The sequence below is a fragment of the Myotis yumanensis genome, unplaced genomic scaffold (assembly GCF_028538775.1).
Source record: "Myotis yumanensis isolate MYYU_CA2020_CCGP unplaced genomic scaffold, mMyoYum1.0.hap1 SCAF_1, whole genome shotgun sequence".
Classification (NCBI taxonomy): Eukaryota; Metazoa; Chordata; class Mammalia; order Chiroptera; family Vespertilionidae; genus Myotis; species Myotis yumanensis.
In genome coordinates, this window is record NW_027223752.1 from 112,316,677 (window position 1) to 112,329,987 (window position 13,311).

At 51.0% G+C, this 13,311-nt stretch overlaps 1 protein-coding gene across 3 annotated transcripts in view; it reads left to right on the forward strand.

The window, feature by feature from the left end:
- The window catches only part of PSTPIP1 (proline-serine-threonine phosphatase interacting protein 1), a 52,335-nt gene that overhangs the window by 22,334 nt on the left and 16,690 nt on the right, over nt 1–13,311 (forward strand). For 2 of the 3 annotated variants that reach the window (XM_070429709.1, XM_070429719.1), the window contains exons 3-9: nt 608–682; nt 7,237–7,271; nt 7,500–7,606; nt 10,039–10,101; nt 10,733–10,831; nt 11,794–11,839; nt 12,884–12,963. In XM_070429709.1, coding sequence (XP_070285810.1) covers nt 608–682; nt 7,237–7,271; nt 7,500–7,606; nt 10,039–10,101; nt 10,733–10,831; nt 11,794–11,839; nt 12,884–12,963 — 505 coding nt within the window. Of the gene's footprint in view, nt 1–607; nt 683–4,562; nt 4,670–7,236; nt 7,272–7,499; nt 7,607–10,038; nt 10,102–10,732; nt 10,832–11,793; nt 11,840–12,883; nt 12,964–13,311 lie in introns of those variants that run through there. The other variant, XM_070429729.1, reaches the window with a different exon arrangement.

A 13,311-nucleotide genomic window follows, 5' to 3' on the forward strand; every position in this document is an offset into this window, starting at 1 on the left:
TAAAAAAAATATTCAGAAAGTTGGACCATTTCTCTTAAAACGTATTGCCTTTTCCTATATTATATTATAGCATATTTTATACATTAAAGTTATTTTCCTTACAAAAAAAAGTCATGACTGTGGCTTTCCTGTGTTTCCCCAGATGTGGGCCTTCCCCAAGTGGGCAAATAATACCAAGACTCTTCAGATGTACCTATATTTGGCCAACATTTATTTAGAATGGGTGTGGGGAACCTTTTTTCTGCCAAAGGCCATTTGGATATTTATAACATTATTTGTAGGCCATACAAAATTATCAACTTAAAATTATATTGCTATGAAAAAAACTTCTAGATTTATTGAATTCTGACTCCTGCCTGCGGTTGCCTTGGCAGGGCCAGACCAAATGATATGGCCTGCAGGCTGGATGTTCCCCACCCCTGATTTGGAGAAAGTGCTGGGGGCTTAACTTTCTGAAGAAGGAGCCTGGAAAACCAACCTGCTCCCAGATGCTAAGAGGGTGGCTTCTCTGGTCCTGTAGCAGACTTTTGAGGGATCTGCAGACATTTGAGGGAGCCATGGCCAACAGAACTGGAGGAGATGCAATGCCCATGCTTTGTTCTTGCAGGGCCCAAGCAGAGGAGCGGTACGGGAAGGAGCTGGTACAGATCGCCCGGAAAGCAGGTGGCCAGACAGAGATCAAGTAAGAGGTCCCAGAGCCTGGGCTTCCTCCTCCATTACCAGGCACTTTCTGGGCATTTAGATAGGGTTTAGGGTGGACTGGGCATGGCCAGGAAGGGTCTGGGTGGCTCCCAGGGCAGGGATGGACAGCTCTCTTGGGTATTGAGAGATCAGATTCTGTGTATGGGAGAAAATCCAGTGGTCTGGGTGGTGGGAAGATCTTGGGCAGGAGGGCAGGGGCCATCTGTCCTCAGGCACTTGCAGCATAGCCATACAACCTCCCCCAAAGTCCTAGAGCCCTGAGGGGCAGGTGACAGGCCTTCCAAGAGCTGCTGAGTCCCTTACAGTGTTGGCTCAGCCTAGGCTGCAAGGTGAGGACACACATGCACTCTAGTACCAGCTCCTCACCCACCAGCTGTGTAATCATGGTCTGGTCACTGACATTCTCTGTGCCTGTTTCCTTATCAGTGAGTCAGGATAATAATGCAACCTTCCTCAAAGGATTAAAGGAGTCCAGGGGCTCAGCTTAGGCCTAGTTACCAGGAGAGGCAATAAAGGCAGCTGCTGGGGTGAAGCAGCCAGGCTTTTGAGCCTTGAAACCTGGGTCTCTGTGTGCAGACAGCTGGGCAGAGGAGCAGATGGGGAAAGAGTAATAATTTGAGAGTGGCTGAAGGAGAACTTTCTAACAGTGGAGGGGCTACCTTGGGAAAATGTGAACTCTTCTCCAGGGTGAGGACTGAGCCAGCCTAAAAGACAAAACACTGGACTCTAAGTTCTAAAAGGGCTCTGATGAGTCCTTCTCCTACCCAGGAGCCCCAAGACCTGACCTTAGCCTGCAGCTGCCATAGCAACCCCTGCTCCCTGGAAATCAAGCATGTGAGTGCCTGGCTCTGCTCAAGGAAAGTGACCCCAAAACCTGTCAGCTCCAAAGCCATTTCAGTGCCCTGAACACTCTCTAGTCTAGGTCTTCTAAAGATCTAGGGGACCCTGGCTGGTTCCTGCTTCCCACCTGGATCCAGAAAAATCATGGGAAAACCTAAAGAAAGATTTTAAAATGTTATGAACCAGAGGAGATAAATGCTCAGTTTGTGCATTGGACCAAAAAAACATGAATGCAAAGAAAGAATTCATGAGCTCTAGTCCTCACTCAGCTTTTGTGAATTGTGTGGCTATGAGCAAGTTGCTTAACCTCTCTGAGTTTGGTTCTCATCTGCCCAATCTAGGGGACTATTGTGAAGATCAACAGGAACATGGGCTGAGGGTCTTCCAGGGGCAGGGCCGAGGTTGGAAACAGGCTGGGCACAGAGGAGGGCTGAGGACATGGTGATGAATGAATGAAATCTCTTGGGGCCCTTCTTTGTCTGTCCCAGTTAGGGGAAGCATGACCAGGAAGGAGTCCCTGCCTGCCTCCTGGCTTCCTAGGCCAGCTGTAAAAGGAAAACTTTCCCAGAAAAAGAGGAGTTGGAAGGGTGTTCCAGGCAGGGTCACGATGGAGCCAAGGCTAAGGAGCTGTGAGTCACAGGGGATTTAAAACAGGAAGAAGAAGCCACTAAGGAGGAGCATAAAATGAAAGTGGAGCCAGGGTGGACAGTTGGAAGGATGGAGAGGTACACAATATCTTGTCTGGGTTTTAGAACTATGAAGTGGCCAGAGCCATGTTGAGGGCCTGATCTCCCGTGTGGTCATAGGAGGCTGAGTAGGGCGAGGTCTGCCCTGCCTTATTTAATGTGTGAACCTGGGATGGCCATTCCCACTCTGAGTCCTGGGTTCTAGACTATGAACGTGGTCAGTCACTTTCAAGATTTGCTCTGGGCAGTCACAATGTTGAGCAGAGAGCAGCAACCCATGGGAATGTCTAATAAATATGAGGTCTTAACAATTTCACAGGCTGTTCAATAAGTCAGATAATTGGGGTCACCCTGCTTAGTTTGGGGCTGAGAGGCCTGACTGGGCAGCCTCAACCATTTCTTTGGGACCCAGCCCCTCTCTGGCCCAGAATGCTGGAAACTGTGAGCCCCTGGAGGGAAAGCCTTCATCCAACATGGGAGCCCCAGGCTGGGGCAGGGAATAGAGCCTGGGTCTGCCTTGTTGCCCACAGGGAGGAGCTGGAGCCTGGGCTGGGTATGCTGAACCTGCAGCAGGAGAGACAGAAACAAAACCTGCAGGGGCCTTTACAGCTCAGCCATGGAGGGTCCAGAGCAGGCCGGGAGTAGTGTGTGCAAACCAGCACTGCCTCCAACTCCCTATCAACCTGCTGCGACCAGAGGAGCGGGGCATAGCAGGGTGGACTAGGGAGGAAACCCCCTGGGAGATGTAGAAATGGAGCGGAGGTGTCTTTCTGCCAAAGGACTGACATGGACAAAAGCTGGAGGTGGGAAAGTGCAAGGCACATTCAGAGGCAGGAATGGAATAATCTCAGCTCACTGGCTGCCTCCCTTAGAGCCATGCCCCATGCAGCTCCCAGCACACAATAGGTTCTTAATAAGTATTGCTGTTGAATCGCATGGCCTGTACCAGGGTTAGTGAGACCATTCCGTTATTCCTTTCTCTAACTATGGAGCAAGTACCCATACCCATCCATTTATTCAGCAAGCATGTATGGAGCACCTACTATGAATCTCCCCACACTAAGTCAGGAGGATTAAAAATTTTAAAAATAAATAAAATAAAGGGCCCCACCATCCTGAAGCCAGAGTCTAGTACATTGAGAGTGATTTCATCTTCCCTCCCTTTAGAACCCTCTAATGCCTATCACCTCCAGGAAATTCTCCCAGACACTCTAGCTTTGCCTAACTATCAGGGTCTTGGCTTTGATCAGATCACCCCATTCCCACACCAACCTGGAGGGCTCTTTGTGGAAAGAGTGAATGACAGCCTGGGTCACTTCTGTGTTGTGGACATTTGTGGAAGTATATTTGGGGTTAGCCCCTCTGGGAAAGGTGGCTTGACTATTTAGCTTGGGGGCTGGGACCTCTTCCTGTAGAGGGAGCCCTTAGCCTCCCCATGGCCAAGATCCCCAGGTCCCACAAGATGCTCATTCTCAGCCCCTTGGAGGGCAGGCAGAGGGCAGGGGATGCACAGGTTTGGTGGAGGCAAACAGAGACAACAAAGCCAGGAAGTTAAGTGACCCCAGAAATAGCCCAGCGAGAGCCAAAAGGGCAGAGCTGATTGGCCTCCCTCGCCTCTGCTGCCTGAAAATGAAGCATTTCTGCGTCAGCCCTGCCCTCAGACTGGCCAGAAACCTCACTGGGGTCTGGAGGATCAACCACATACATTAAAGGGAGGTTATTCCTGTCTTCAAATGATTTTTCTCATTCACCTCCTTCCCATATTAAATCAGCAAACATCCACTGGGCAATGGAGAATGCACAAATAAGACTTGGTCCCCACACTCAAGAGACCCCATAAGCCCTTTCAATGCATTTTAAAGACAACATTAGGAAGGCAGAGGACTGTATCACTATTGCTTCTAGCCCTGCAGAAAGCTCACCTGGACTCTCCCTTCCAACTGCCAGGCCTTTACTCTGACTGTTGCCCCCTATCTCTTCCTTCTCCAGTGTACCTGCACTTTGAGCTTCGGCTGAAATATCACCTCCCCCCAAAAGCTGCACCTCCTCACTCACTTGCTCATCCTGGGTACTGGGCGTGTGCTTCCAGAAGCTGCAAAGGGTAGAGGTTCAGGAAATGAAAAAGAATCAAGGTGGGCAGGGTTGGAGCCAATTTCCTTGTAAGCCCCTCTGTGGTTACCTCAATCAAGGACATCTCCTGAAGGAGGATGGACTTACACCATTACATTCCCACATCACCCCCACTTGTCATAGCCTAAAATGCTGTGGTTTTCCTACCAGGAGAGGGTTTTGTTGTTGCTGTTGTTTCCATAATTTCTCTTCCTCTGAGCTCAGAGAATGAAGACATCACTAAGGATGTTGGAGGGAGACAGGCGGGCCCTGTTACCAGAAGGGGTCCTCTGACACCAACTCACTTCAGGCCCAGCCTCCAGCACAGGGAGGTGAGAGGAGCCACTCCTATCAGCTGGGAGGCAGCAGCCTCCTGGTGAGCCGGTGGGCAGTGGGTAGGGAGGCCAAAGCAGGGGCCTGAGGTGGGTCATGCCACATGGTGGGAAGGTTACAAAAGAAAATATTTATATTGGAAATGTAGGCTGTGTTTGAGCATAGAATTTCAGGCTGAGCATCCTGAGATCCAAGTCAAAAGGGGCATCTGGATGAGATATACACAAGGATAGCAGTGACTAATAGCAGAGGGTAGAGGTCTGCCCGGGGTTCCTGCCCTTGACATGCAAAGAAGACACAACAGAGGTGAGTTCAAGATCTTGGAAACAGTTTTTCTGAATGGCAAAGGGGAAGAACCTGGGGATGATAGAAAAGCTAAGAGAAACTATCTTTGCTGGGTCTCATGGGGCAGAGAAAGACTTCAAATGGTCCCCAAATCCTCTGCAAGAGTTTAAGGCCATTCCCCTGATGAGAGTTGTGAGAATTGAATAATTTAGGCCAGCAGCTCTCACATTTGAATGGACATCAGCAGTACCTGAGGCTTAATACAATATGCTGGGCCCACTGTGAGTTTCTATTTCAGGACTGGGGTGGAGCCTGAGGATCTGCATTTCCAACAAACCTCCAGATAATGTTGATGCTGCCAATGTGCAAATTACACTTTGAAATTCACTTAGTTTAGGGCTAGGGGTCTGGCATTGAGTAGACCCCCCCACAGTTCTCTAGGCTGGGATCCCTGTGGGTCCTGCCAGGGTGCTGCATCTGCTTGGCCTCAGTTTCCCTGACTGTCCAATGGGATGAAGGAGTCCCCTGGAAGCCTGCCTTGCATGGATTGCTAGGAGATGCAGGCAAGAGGGCAGGAGCCCTGGGGTGTCGTGGGCAGATGTTGTGTGGCCATGTGGCTACCAGGGGACCTGCGCATTGCTCTGCAGAAAGGCTGGGCCAAGGGCAGCTGCCAGATGCATCCAGGACAGAACATGTCCCTGTTGCCTCTGCATGACCCCAATAAGCCTTGCCATGCTCTGGCCTCAGTTTCCCTATCTGCTTCCACTCACTGTGGCTCCTCAGGCATCCTGGTGAGGGGAAAGCCACAGTGGATTTTGCCTCCTTGATTAAGAGGCTACAAACACAGGCAGAGAATTTTACCCCTGGGAATGGACAAACTCTTACATGGAACACTGGAGATATAGCTCAGGTTAGGTTCAGGGGCCTGGGTGACCCCCAGGACTGGGGGGTGTGCAGTTGTGGACTCAGGAAAGGGCTGCACAACAATATCTGGATCCCAACAGAGATGCTTTGTACATATAAATTCATTTAATCCTCACAATTATCCTGTTTGTGTTATTATTATCCCCATTTTACAAAAGGGGAACTGAGACACAAAGAGTATAATTAACTTGTCCAAGGTTACATAGAGCCTGGACTGAACCCAGGTTGCCTGGCTCTAGCATCTGCATGTGGGAATCCAGAACAGGAGCCCCTATCCAGGGCCTGCTGGGTTCCTATGCTGGGATTCCAAATCACTTCTCCTGCACAAAACAGGGAGCTCACCCCTCTGAAAGCTGATGGGCACTCTGCCCACCCATGCTGTTTCTGAACCAAAGAGCACTCTGCCTCATGGTGCCACATTATCTATCAGCCAACAGAACTGAGTCCTGGCTGGGCTCCAACATCTTTGCTTAGGCCTCAACTTGGTTCATGGTTCTGTGTACAAGCCCCCTCAGCAGGGCTGCCAGATAAAATAAAGTATTCCCAGTTAAGTTTGGATTTCAGATAAATAACAAGAGCTTTTTAAATGTAAGTACGTTCAAATATTAATGGGGAATACATACTAAAAATGTATTAGTTGTTTGATCTAAGTCCAAATTTAATTGTAGTCCTGTATTTTTATTTGCTCCGTCTGGCAACCCCTACCCTCTGGTGTCTTCTCCTACCTTCCAGGCCAGGTGCCAGCCTCTTCCCTTCCTGCTCTCCCTGCTGCCCACCCTGCTGCCTTATGACTCCTTCTTCTGGTTTCTCTCAGGCACCTCAGGTTCAGCACACCTCAGGGAAGTAAACTCCTTATCTTCCCTCCTGGGTCCCCCTTAGAGGTGTCACCAGTGTCCACTGAGCCACCCCAGCCAGGGGCCAGAAATAGTCTCCCACTGTTCTCACCTGCACATCCTGTTCTTCCTGTTGCCCTCCCCCCATTTCTCTCCTCCTTCACCCCTTCCCTGTTTGCCCCCTCTCATCCAGCTTCCTCCAAAATATCCTCCAGGCCACCTGCCTAAATCCAGGTCTAAACTCTGCCTTCTCCTACCTCAGCCAGGAAAGGGGCTCCAAAGAGGGAGGAAAGGGGCCCTGAGGACATGCAGAAGCCAGGAGCATTCTGCCCCAGTGGGGAGATTTGATTGCTTTATAATTTCCAAAGAAAAAGCTTTGCCTTCTAGAAATCCCAGCTCCATTGGGAGTGTATGTGAGTGAGTGACCTAGGGCCTTCCCACCAAAATAAAGTTCCTGGGGCCTGGTGGGACTTCAGGTTCCACTGCATTATCCTCCTGCTGACCCTGGCCTCTCTGTTTTGCAGCTCCCTGAGGGCCTCCTTTGACTCCCTGAAGCAGCGTAAGTCCCAACTGTCTTCTACCCCAGGCTGTAGGGTAACAGGACCTTCTGGGAACATAGACAGAGGTGGATGGATTCTGGCCAGGAGAGGAGTTTAGGCTGCACACAGGTCTGAGGGACTAACGGAGGATTTGGGATGACAGAAACTAGCTTAGGTGGGGTGAATGTGTATGTGGCTGACACCCATCTGTCTGATGTGGGAGACCAACGTCTATACTCTGCCCTCAGAAATGGAAGACATTGGCAACTCCCACATGCAGCTGGCCCTGGCCCTGCGCGAGGAGCTCCGCAGCCTTGAGGACTTCCGAGAGAGGCAGAAGGAGCAGAGAAAAAAGGTGAAGCAGGTGCTGGGATGTTCCTCCATCACCAAGACCCCAAGTGGGAGGTGGCCATCTTCACTCTGGAGTTGGGAGGAGATGGATCCTACGTCAGTGTATGTGAGTGAGTGACCTAGGGCCTTCCCACCAAAATAAAGTCCCTGGGGCCAGTGGTCCCATGGAGTATGGGGGAAGTACCCCAGGTTTGGGGGTGAGGGTGATTTGAAGAAAAAAGGGAAGGGCTCAGCTCACAGGCCTAGGAGCCCCCCTGGGGGTCCTTCCCTGAGCCATCAGAAAGAGGAGAAGACATCAGTCTTGTTGACCATCCTATCACAGCAGACTGTAGAGGGACAATGACAGCTTGGAATTATCCAAAGAAAGAAAACTAAATTGGGGAGTCACCAAAGATTGGTCCTGAACCCAAGGATCCAAGCTGTTTTTCTGGGAGAAAAGCAGACCTGGAACCAGTCACTGGCCACTCTGCAGGGCTGCCCAAGGCTGAGGGGGGAAACAGAGCCTGCTGGTAGTAGGGGGTGTTACGCTTATTTCAGCATCCACAATACTCACCCAGGTGTAGGGCATGGCTATTTCTAGATGGAGGAACTGCATGGAAAATAAGTGAGGCTCTTTCATGGGAAATGTGCAAGCAGAGGTTGAAGGCAATGTGTCAGGAAAGCTGCAGTGGTGGAGTGGGAGGTGGGCTTGGTGATCTCTTTGCCCCAGATTCCCCTCCCAAAACCTGAGACTGATTGGCTGAGTATATGGCCTGCTGGGAGGACAAGTGAGGACACATGCTCAGACTCTAGGGTCTTAGTGATAAGGGTATTGCTCTGGACAGGGAAGGAGACATCAGCACACAGAAATATTTCTTATTTGGAGAGAAAGGATTCTTGTGAAATATCCAAAAAAAATGAAAATGGAAAAGTCCATATAACTGAGCTGTAAAGGAGAAAAAGGTGTCAGCTTATTGTTGGGGCTAGGATGGGCTTGGGTGTCCTTACCCAGCTACTTCCCCTCTCTGTGCCTCAGTTTTCTTCTTGCAGGATGGGACATTTATGCCCACTGCCTAAGCTTTGGGGATCCATCCCAGACCAGGTCCCCATTAGTCTTCACAGATAGGGCACCAGCTCTAGTTAGTGGCTCTGGCCACAGAAATGCAATGTGGCTGCCCTCCCTGTCTACCCATCTGGCCAGGCAAGGTCTCAGGCTTTTGGGATTCTAAATTTGGGTTCCTAAGCAGACAGTGGGTCCCCAAAGCTAGCTCCAGAAGCCTGTGCTACCTTGAGATGCTGGAACAGGTGACCTCTTGGAGAGGGGACTTGCCTGTAGAGCATGCAGAGAGCTTGCTGTGACAGTGAGGCCCCAGGCTGGCTACTTTAAGCTCTCCTGTGGCCAGAAGGTCTATATGCTTGCAAAAGCTGTTTTGGACAGACCAACACCTTCCCCAGATCGGCCAGAACCTCCACAAGTTGAGAGCTGTGATATAGTGTTAGGGGAAGCTTGCTTGGGCATGTGTGTATGTGGGCCTGTATGTGTGTGTGTATGTGGGTGTGTAGGCACACATGTGTGCACACCTATGAGCATGTTCGTGTGTCTCAGTGTATTTATATGTGACCAGGTGCTTGCCTGAGATCTCTCCACTGGCACATGCCCTACTGTGACCTCAGACACAAAATGGCTCTAGCCCCAACACAAGAGTCATTTCATTTCTGATTCTTCTCACAGCTTATTCTAATTTTCTGTCTAGGCTGAGTTTTGTCTTCTCTATTTGAACAAGCTGCCTGGGAGGAGAGTTGAGGGCGCAATGGCCTGTGTACCTGCGGTGGCCATGACTAAGTGTGAATAGGCCTGTACAAGGGGAACATAGGAGTGTGCTTGTGTATACTTGTGAATGGTGTCTATGGGCACTCTGTGAGTGTGTATGTGAAGGCCTGTGTGTGCAAGTAGGAGCAGTGGGAGCAATGGAGCAGTGGAAGCAGTAGGAGCATGGGGGCCTTTTAGTGTGTACTTCTGCATGTGTGTCATGTGGAACTAACGTGGGTACACAGTGTGTGACAGCTGTGAGTGCGTGCAGAGGCTTGTGAGTGAGGACTCTGTGTATGTGTGTGTGTGTGTGTGTGTGTGTGTGTGTATGTATGTATGTATACACATGTAAGTTGGATATTCTCCAGCTACAGACCAAGTCCTGGCTGGAGTCTGCAGCCAATGAGAGGACACGGTGGACATACACATGTCCTGGGCTTCTCTAGCTTTCTGTTCTGAGCAGCAATTGTAAAAGAACAGGCAATAGGAGAGGGAGGACATCTTGTCACTATGCCTTTCAGAGCTGGGTGAGGGGGGAAAGTGCTACACCTCATCCCAGGGGAGCCCCATCCTCTTGGCCTAGGGGACTGTCCAGAGGCCACAGCCCCCCCCCCCTCCCTCGACTAAGAGCTTCATGTCCCCTGCAGTACGAGGCTGTCATGGACCGTGTTCAGAAGAGCAAGCTGTCACTCTATAAGAAGGTCATGGAGGTGGGTGCAAGGCTCTTGGGCCATGAAGGATGCAGAGCCCAAAGTGTGGACCCCAGGAGACCTGGGATGGGCACCTGGGAGAAGGCTTGCCTCAGATCTTTATCCAGGAACATCCATGTGTTCAGGGCTGCACTGGGTACCAAAGCCCCACATGGATCAGCCCTGGCACTGCTCATGGGAGACTCTTGACTGATAGGAAGGTGGTCAGTGTCAGACAGTGGCCCACAGTGTGATCCATGCTGTCAGCTGTAGACTTCAAGGGTGGAGGGAGAAGGGACCCCTGAGCTGTGTCTCTTAGGATACTGGGTGAGGAGAAAAAGGCTCCATGAGAGGGGATAGCATGTGCAGAGGCTACTAGTATCATGAGGATGCATGGTATTTTCAGGGACTTACTGGTGGTTTAATGTGATCTCCCCTCTGAAAAGGCTGGGCCTTGGGCAGGGCTACAATGTCCCCAGTGGGTAGGGGTATGGGAACAAGACTCCCTCTCCCTCTTATTCTGGACCTTCAGATCCTTGTCCCTGGGGAGGAGGCCCCCTCTCCATTCATAGCCCCCAACAGGAAGAAGGGAGACTGGGCTCAGGGAGCCTCACTCTGGGCCCCCGCAAGTCACATCCTTACACATGTCCAGTCCAAGAAGACATATGAGCAGAAGTGCCGGGATGCAGATGACGCCGAGCAGGCCTTCGAGCGTATTAGCATCAATGGCCAACAGAAACAGGTGGAAAAGGTTTGTGGGGCCACTGAGGCCATATGCTGTCTCCCAGAGCTGGGGCAGGGTAAGTAAGGCAGGGAAGGGGTGCTGTAGGACCACCCCCCCCCCCCGCAACCAGGCAAGGTCTGCATATGGAACATAATAGCTTTCCACCCCTCTCTGAACCTCACATTTCCATCTGTAAAATGGGTTTCCTAGAATCTCGGGGCATGAATTGACAGGGTCAGCTTGATCCCCTTTTGCCATCTCCTGGCTACACCCAAGGACCAATTCTTCAAAGCAAGCCCTCTGCAGCCCAGGCCCAGAGATCACAGGGCAATGAGAGCAGATGCTAACTCTCATAACCCTTGGAGAGGGGCACAGTGGGCCCATGTCACAGAAAGGAAACTAAGGCCCAGTGATGGTGAGTGGCTTGTCCAAGGTCTCAGGGCCAGGAAACAACAGAGAAAGGATCCAAACCTAAGTCATCCAGAGCCCAAGCTCATGACTACTCTGGTCTCTGGGCCAGAGTGGGGGTAGCAGAGCTACCAGAGCCCAAGAACACCTTTTGCCCATTGCATATACATAAAAACTGAGGCCCAGAGAGGGCAGGGGGTTGGGGGTGAATTTGGGGGCAGCAAGTTGGGAACCAGAGCCCAAGTCCCAACCAGTAGATTCAGCACTGGCCACATGGAGCCTCAGGTCCTGGCTCCTGATCTATATTTCTCTTTCTAGGTCCTGATATCTAGTTTTCATGGGCTGCAAGTTTCTGTTTTTACTTCTTTTTTATTAAAACCTTTTTTATTGTGGTCCTTTGTGGGGTGAAGCTGGAGTAAATGATGGAACTTGTTCACAAGTTGGCTCCTGAGTGTCCCCTGGGTGGTCAGGGAGGGTTGTGACAGAGGCACTTCAGTCACCCAGGAGGCTGGGAGTCCTAAGCTGGGGCTGGGTGGTCTCCAGGACAGAGGCTCAGCACTGTTTTTCCTTTGCCTCCTCAGAGCCAGAATAAAGCCAAGCAGTGCAAGGACTCAGCCATGGAGGCAGGTATGTGGCCCACCTGCCTCCTTAGACCTAGGCGGTGGATTGGACAGACCTTCCCAACACTGCACACTTTCCTACCCTGGGGATGTACAAACTCACAGGTGACTACAGTGTCATAAGTCATCACTCCCACTTCCATATTCATGTTCTCTCAATTGCCAAGACTATTCTTGGTGCTTTGCATGTTTTAACTAATTTGCACAACAATCCTATGAGGTGACTGATATTATTATTATTATCCCCTTTTTTTAACAGATGAGGCACAGAGAGGTTAAGTAACTTGCCTAAGGTCACGGAGTCAATAGTGGTGTTGACTACATTCCAACCAAAGTCATCAGGCTCTAGAGCACAGTACTTTCACAGTCACCATCATGGTAGACAGACCCACTCAAATCTCTTTCCTCTCTCTCTCTCTCTCTCTCTCTCTCTCACACACACACACACACACACACACACACACTGCCTTCTCTGGGTCTGTCTCCTCTGTCTTTCACCTGATGCCAAAAACCCAACGCCACTTGTCTCTACCAGCATACCTCTTAGGTCAGAAACTTTACCCTGCTCCCTTCTCCTGAAAAGTGTCTCCCTTCTGCTCTGCCTCTCCCAGGACCCAGCTGCTCCCATGGCTAGGGGATGTGTGAACCCCAGAGTTCTGGGGACAGGTCATGGCCAAGACTGCTGGGTCCCCAGCCCAACAGCTACCATACTCCTCTCTACTCTCCTTCAGTACCGCCCTCAGTTTCTCATCTGGAAAGTGAGAGGGTGGGACCCAGGAATGGCAAAACAGCTGGACTCTGGCTTTGGATATATGGGCTCCACTCCAGACTTGGGCAACTCAGAGCACAACGGAGAGCTAAGAGTCACCCCAAAAGGAGCAGTACCATAGTAGGTGGCCCTGACAAGTGTCCAAATGAGAAACCAGCAGCCAGGGCAGGTCTGTTTGGGGAAGAGGGCACTCTGAGCAGGAGCATTGCAGGAACCAAGGGGTGAGCAGTGGAAGCAGGTGTCTAGGCTGTTGGCCTCCCTGAGGGCTACTTGTGTTTCTAGAGCGGGTGTACAGACAGAACATTGAGCATCTGGAGAAGGTGCGGGGCGAGTGGGAGCAGGAACATCAAACCACCTGTGAGGTGAGTTACCCTGGGCCTCAGTTTCCCCAGCTACAAAATAGGAAAGACATTCGTCCCTGCTCCAGCCACTTCATGGGGGGGGGGGGAAATAAGGCAGTGGGGTGGGGGAAAGGCCTTATTCCTTCATTCATTCACTCATGCATTCACTCTCCAGTCCCCTGCTGGGTCCCTAACCCAGGGAGCTCACTGCCTGGCTTTATGTACTGGCTTCCTTTGTTTCAGGCAGGCATCCTTCATCCCTTTTTGTTGAAGCCAAAACTGAGACTCAGACAAAACCCATAGCTTCCTTGGGCCCCTCAGGACTGCCTCTCTCATGACATCTTCCTGGGGCCTTTCCAGTGTGTGGTA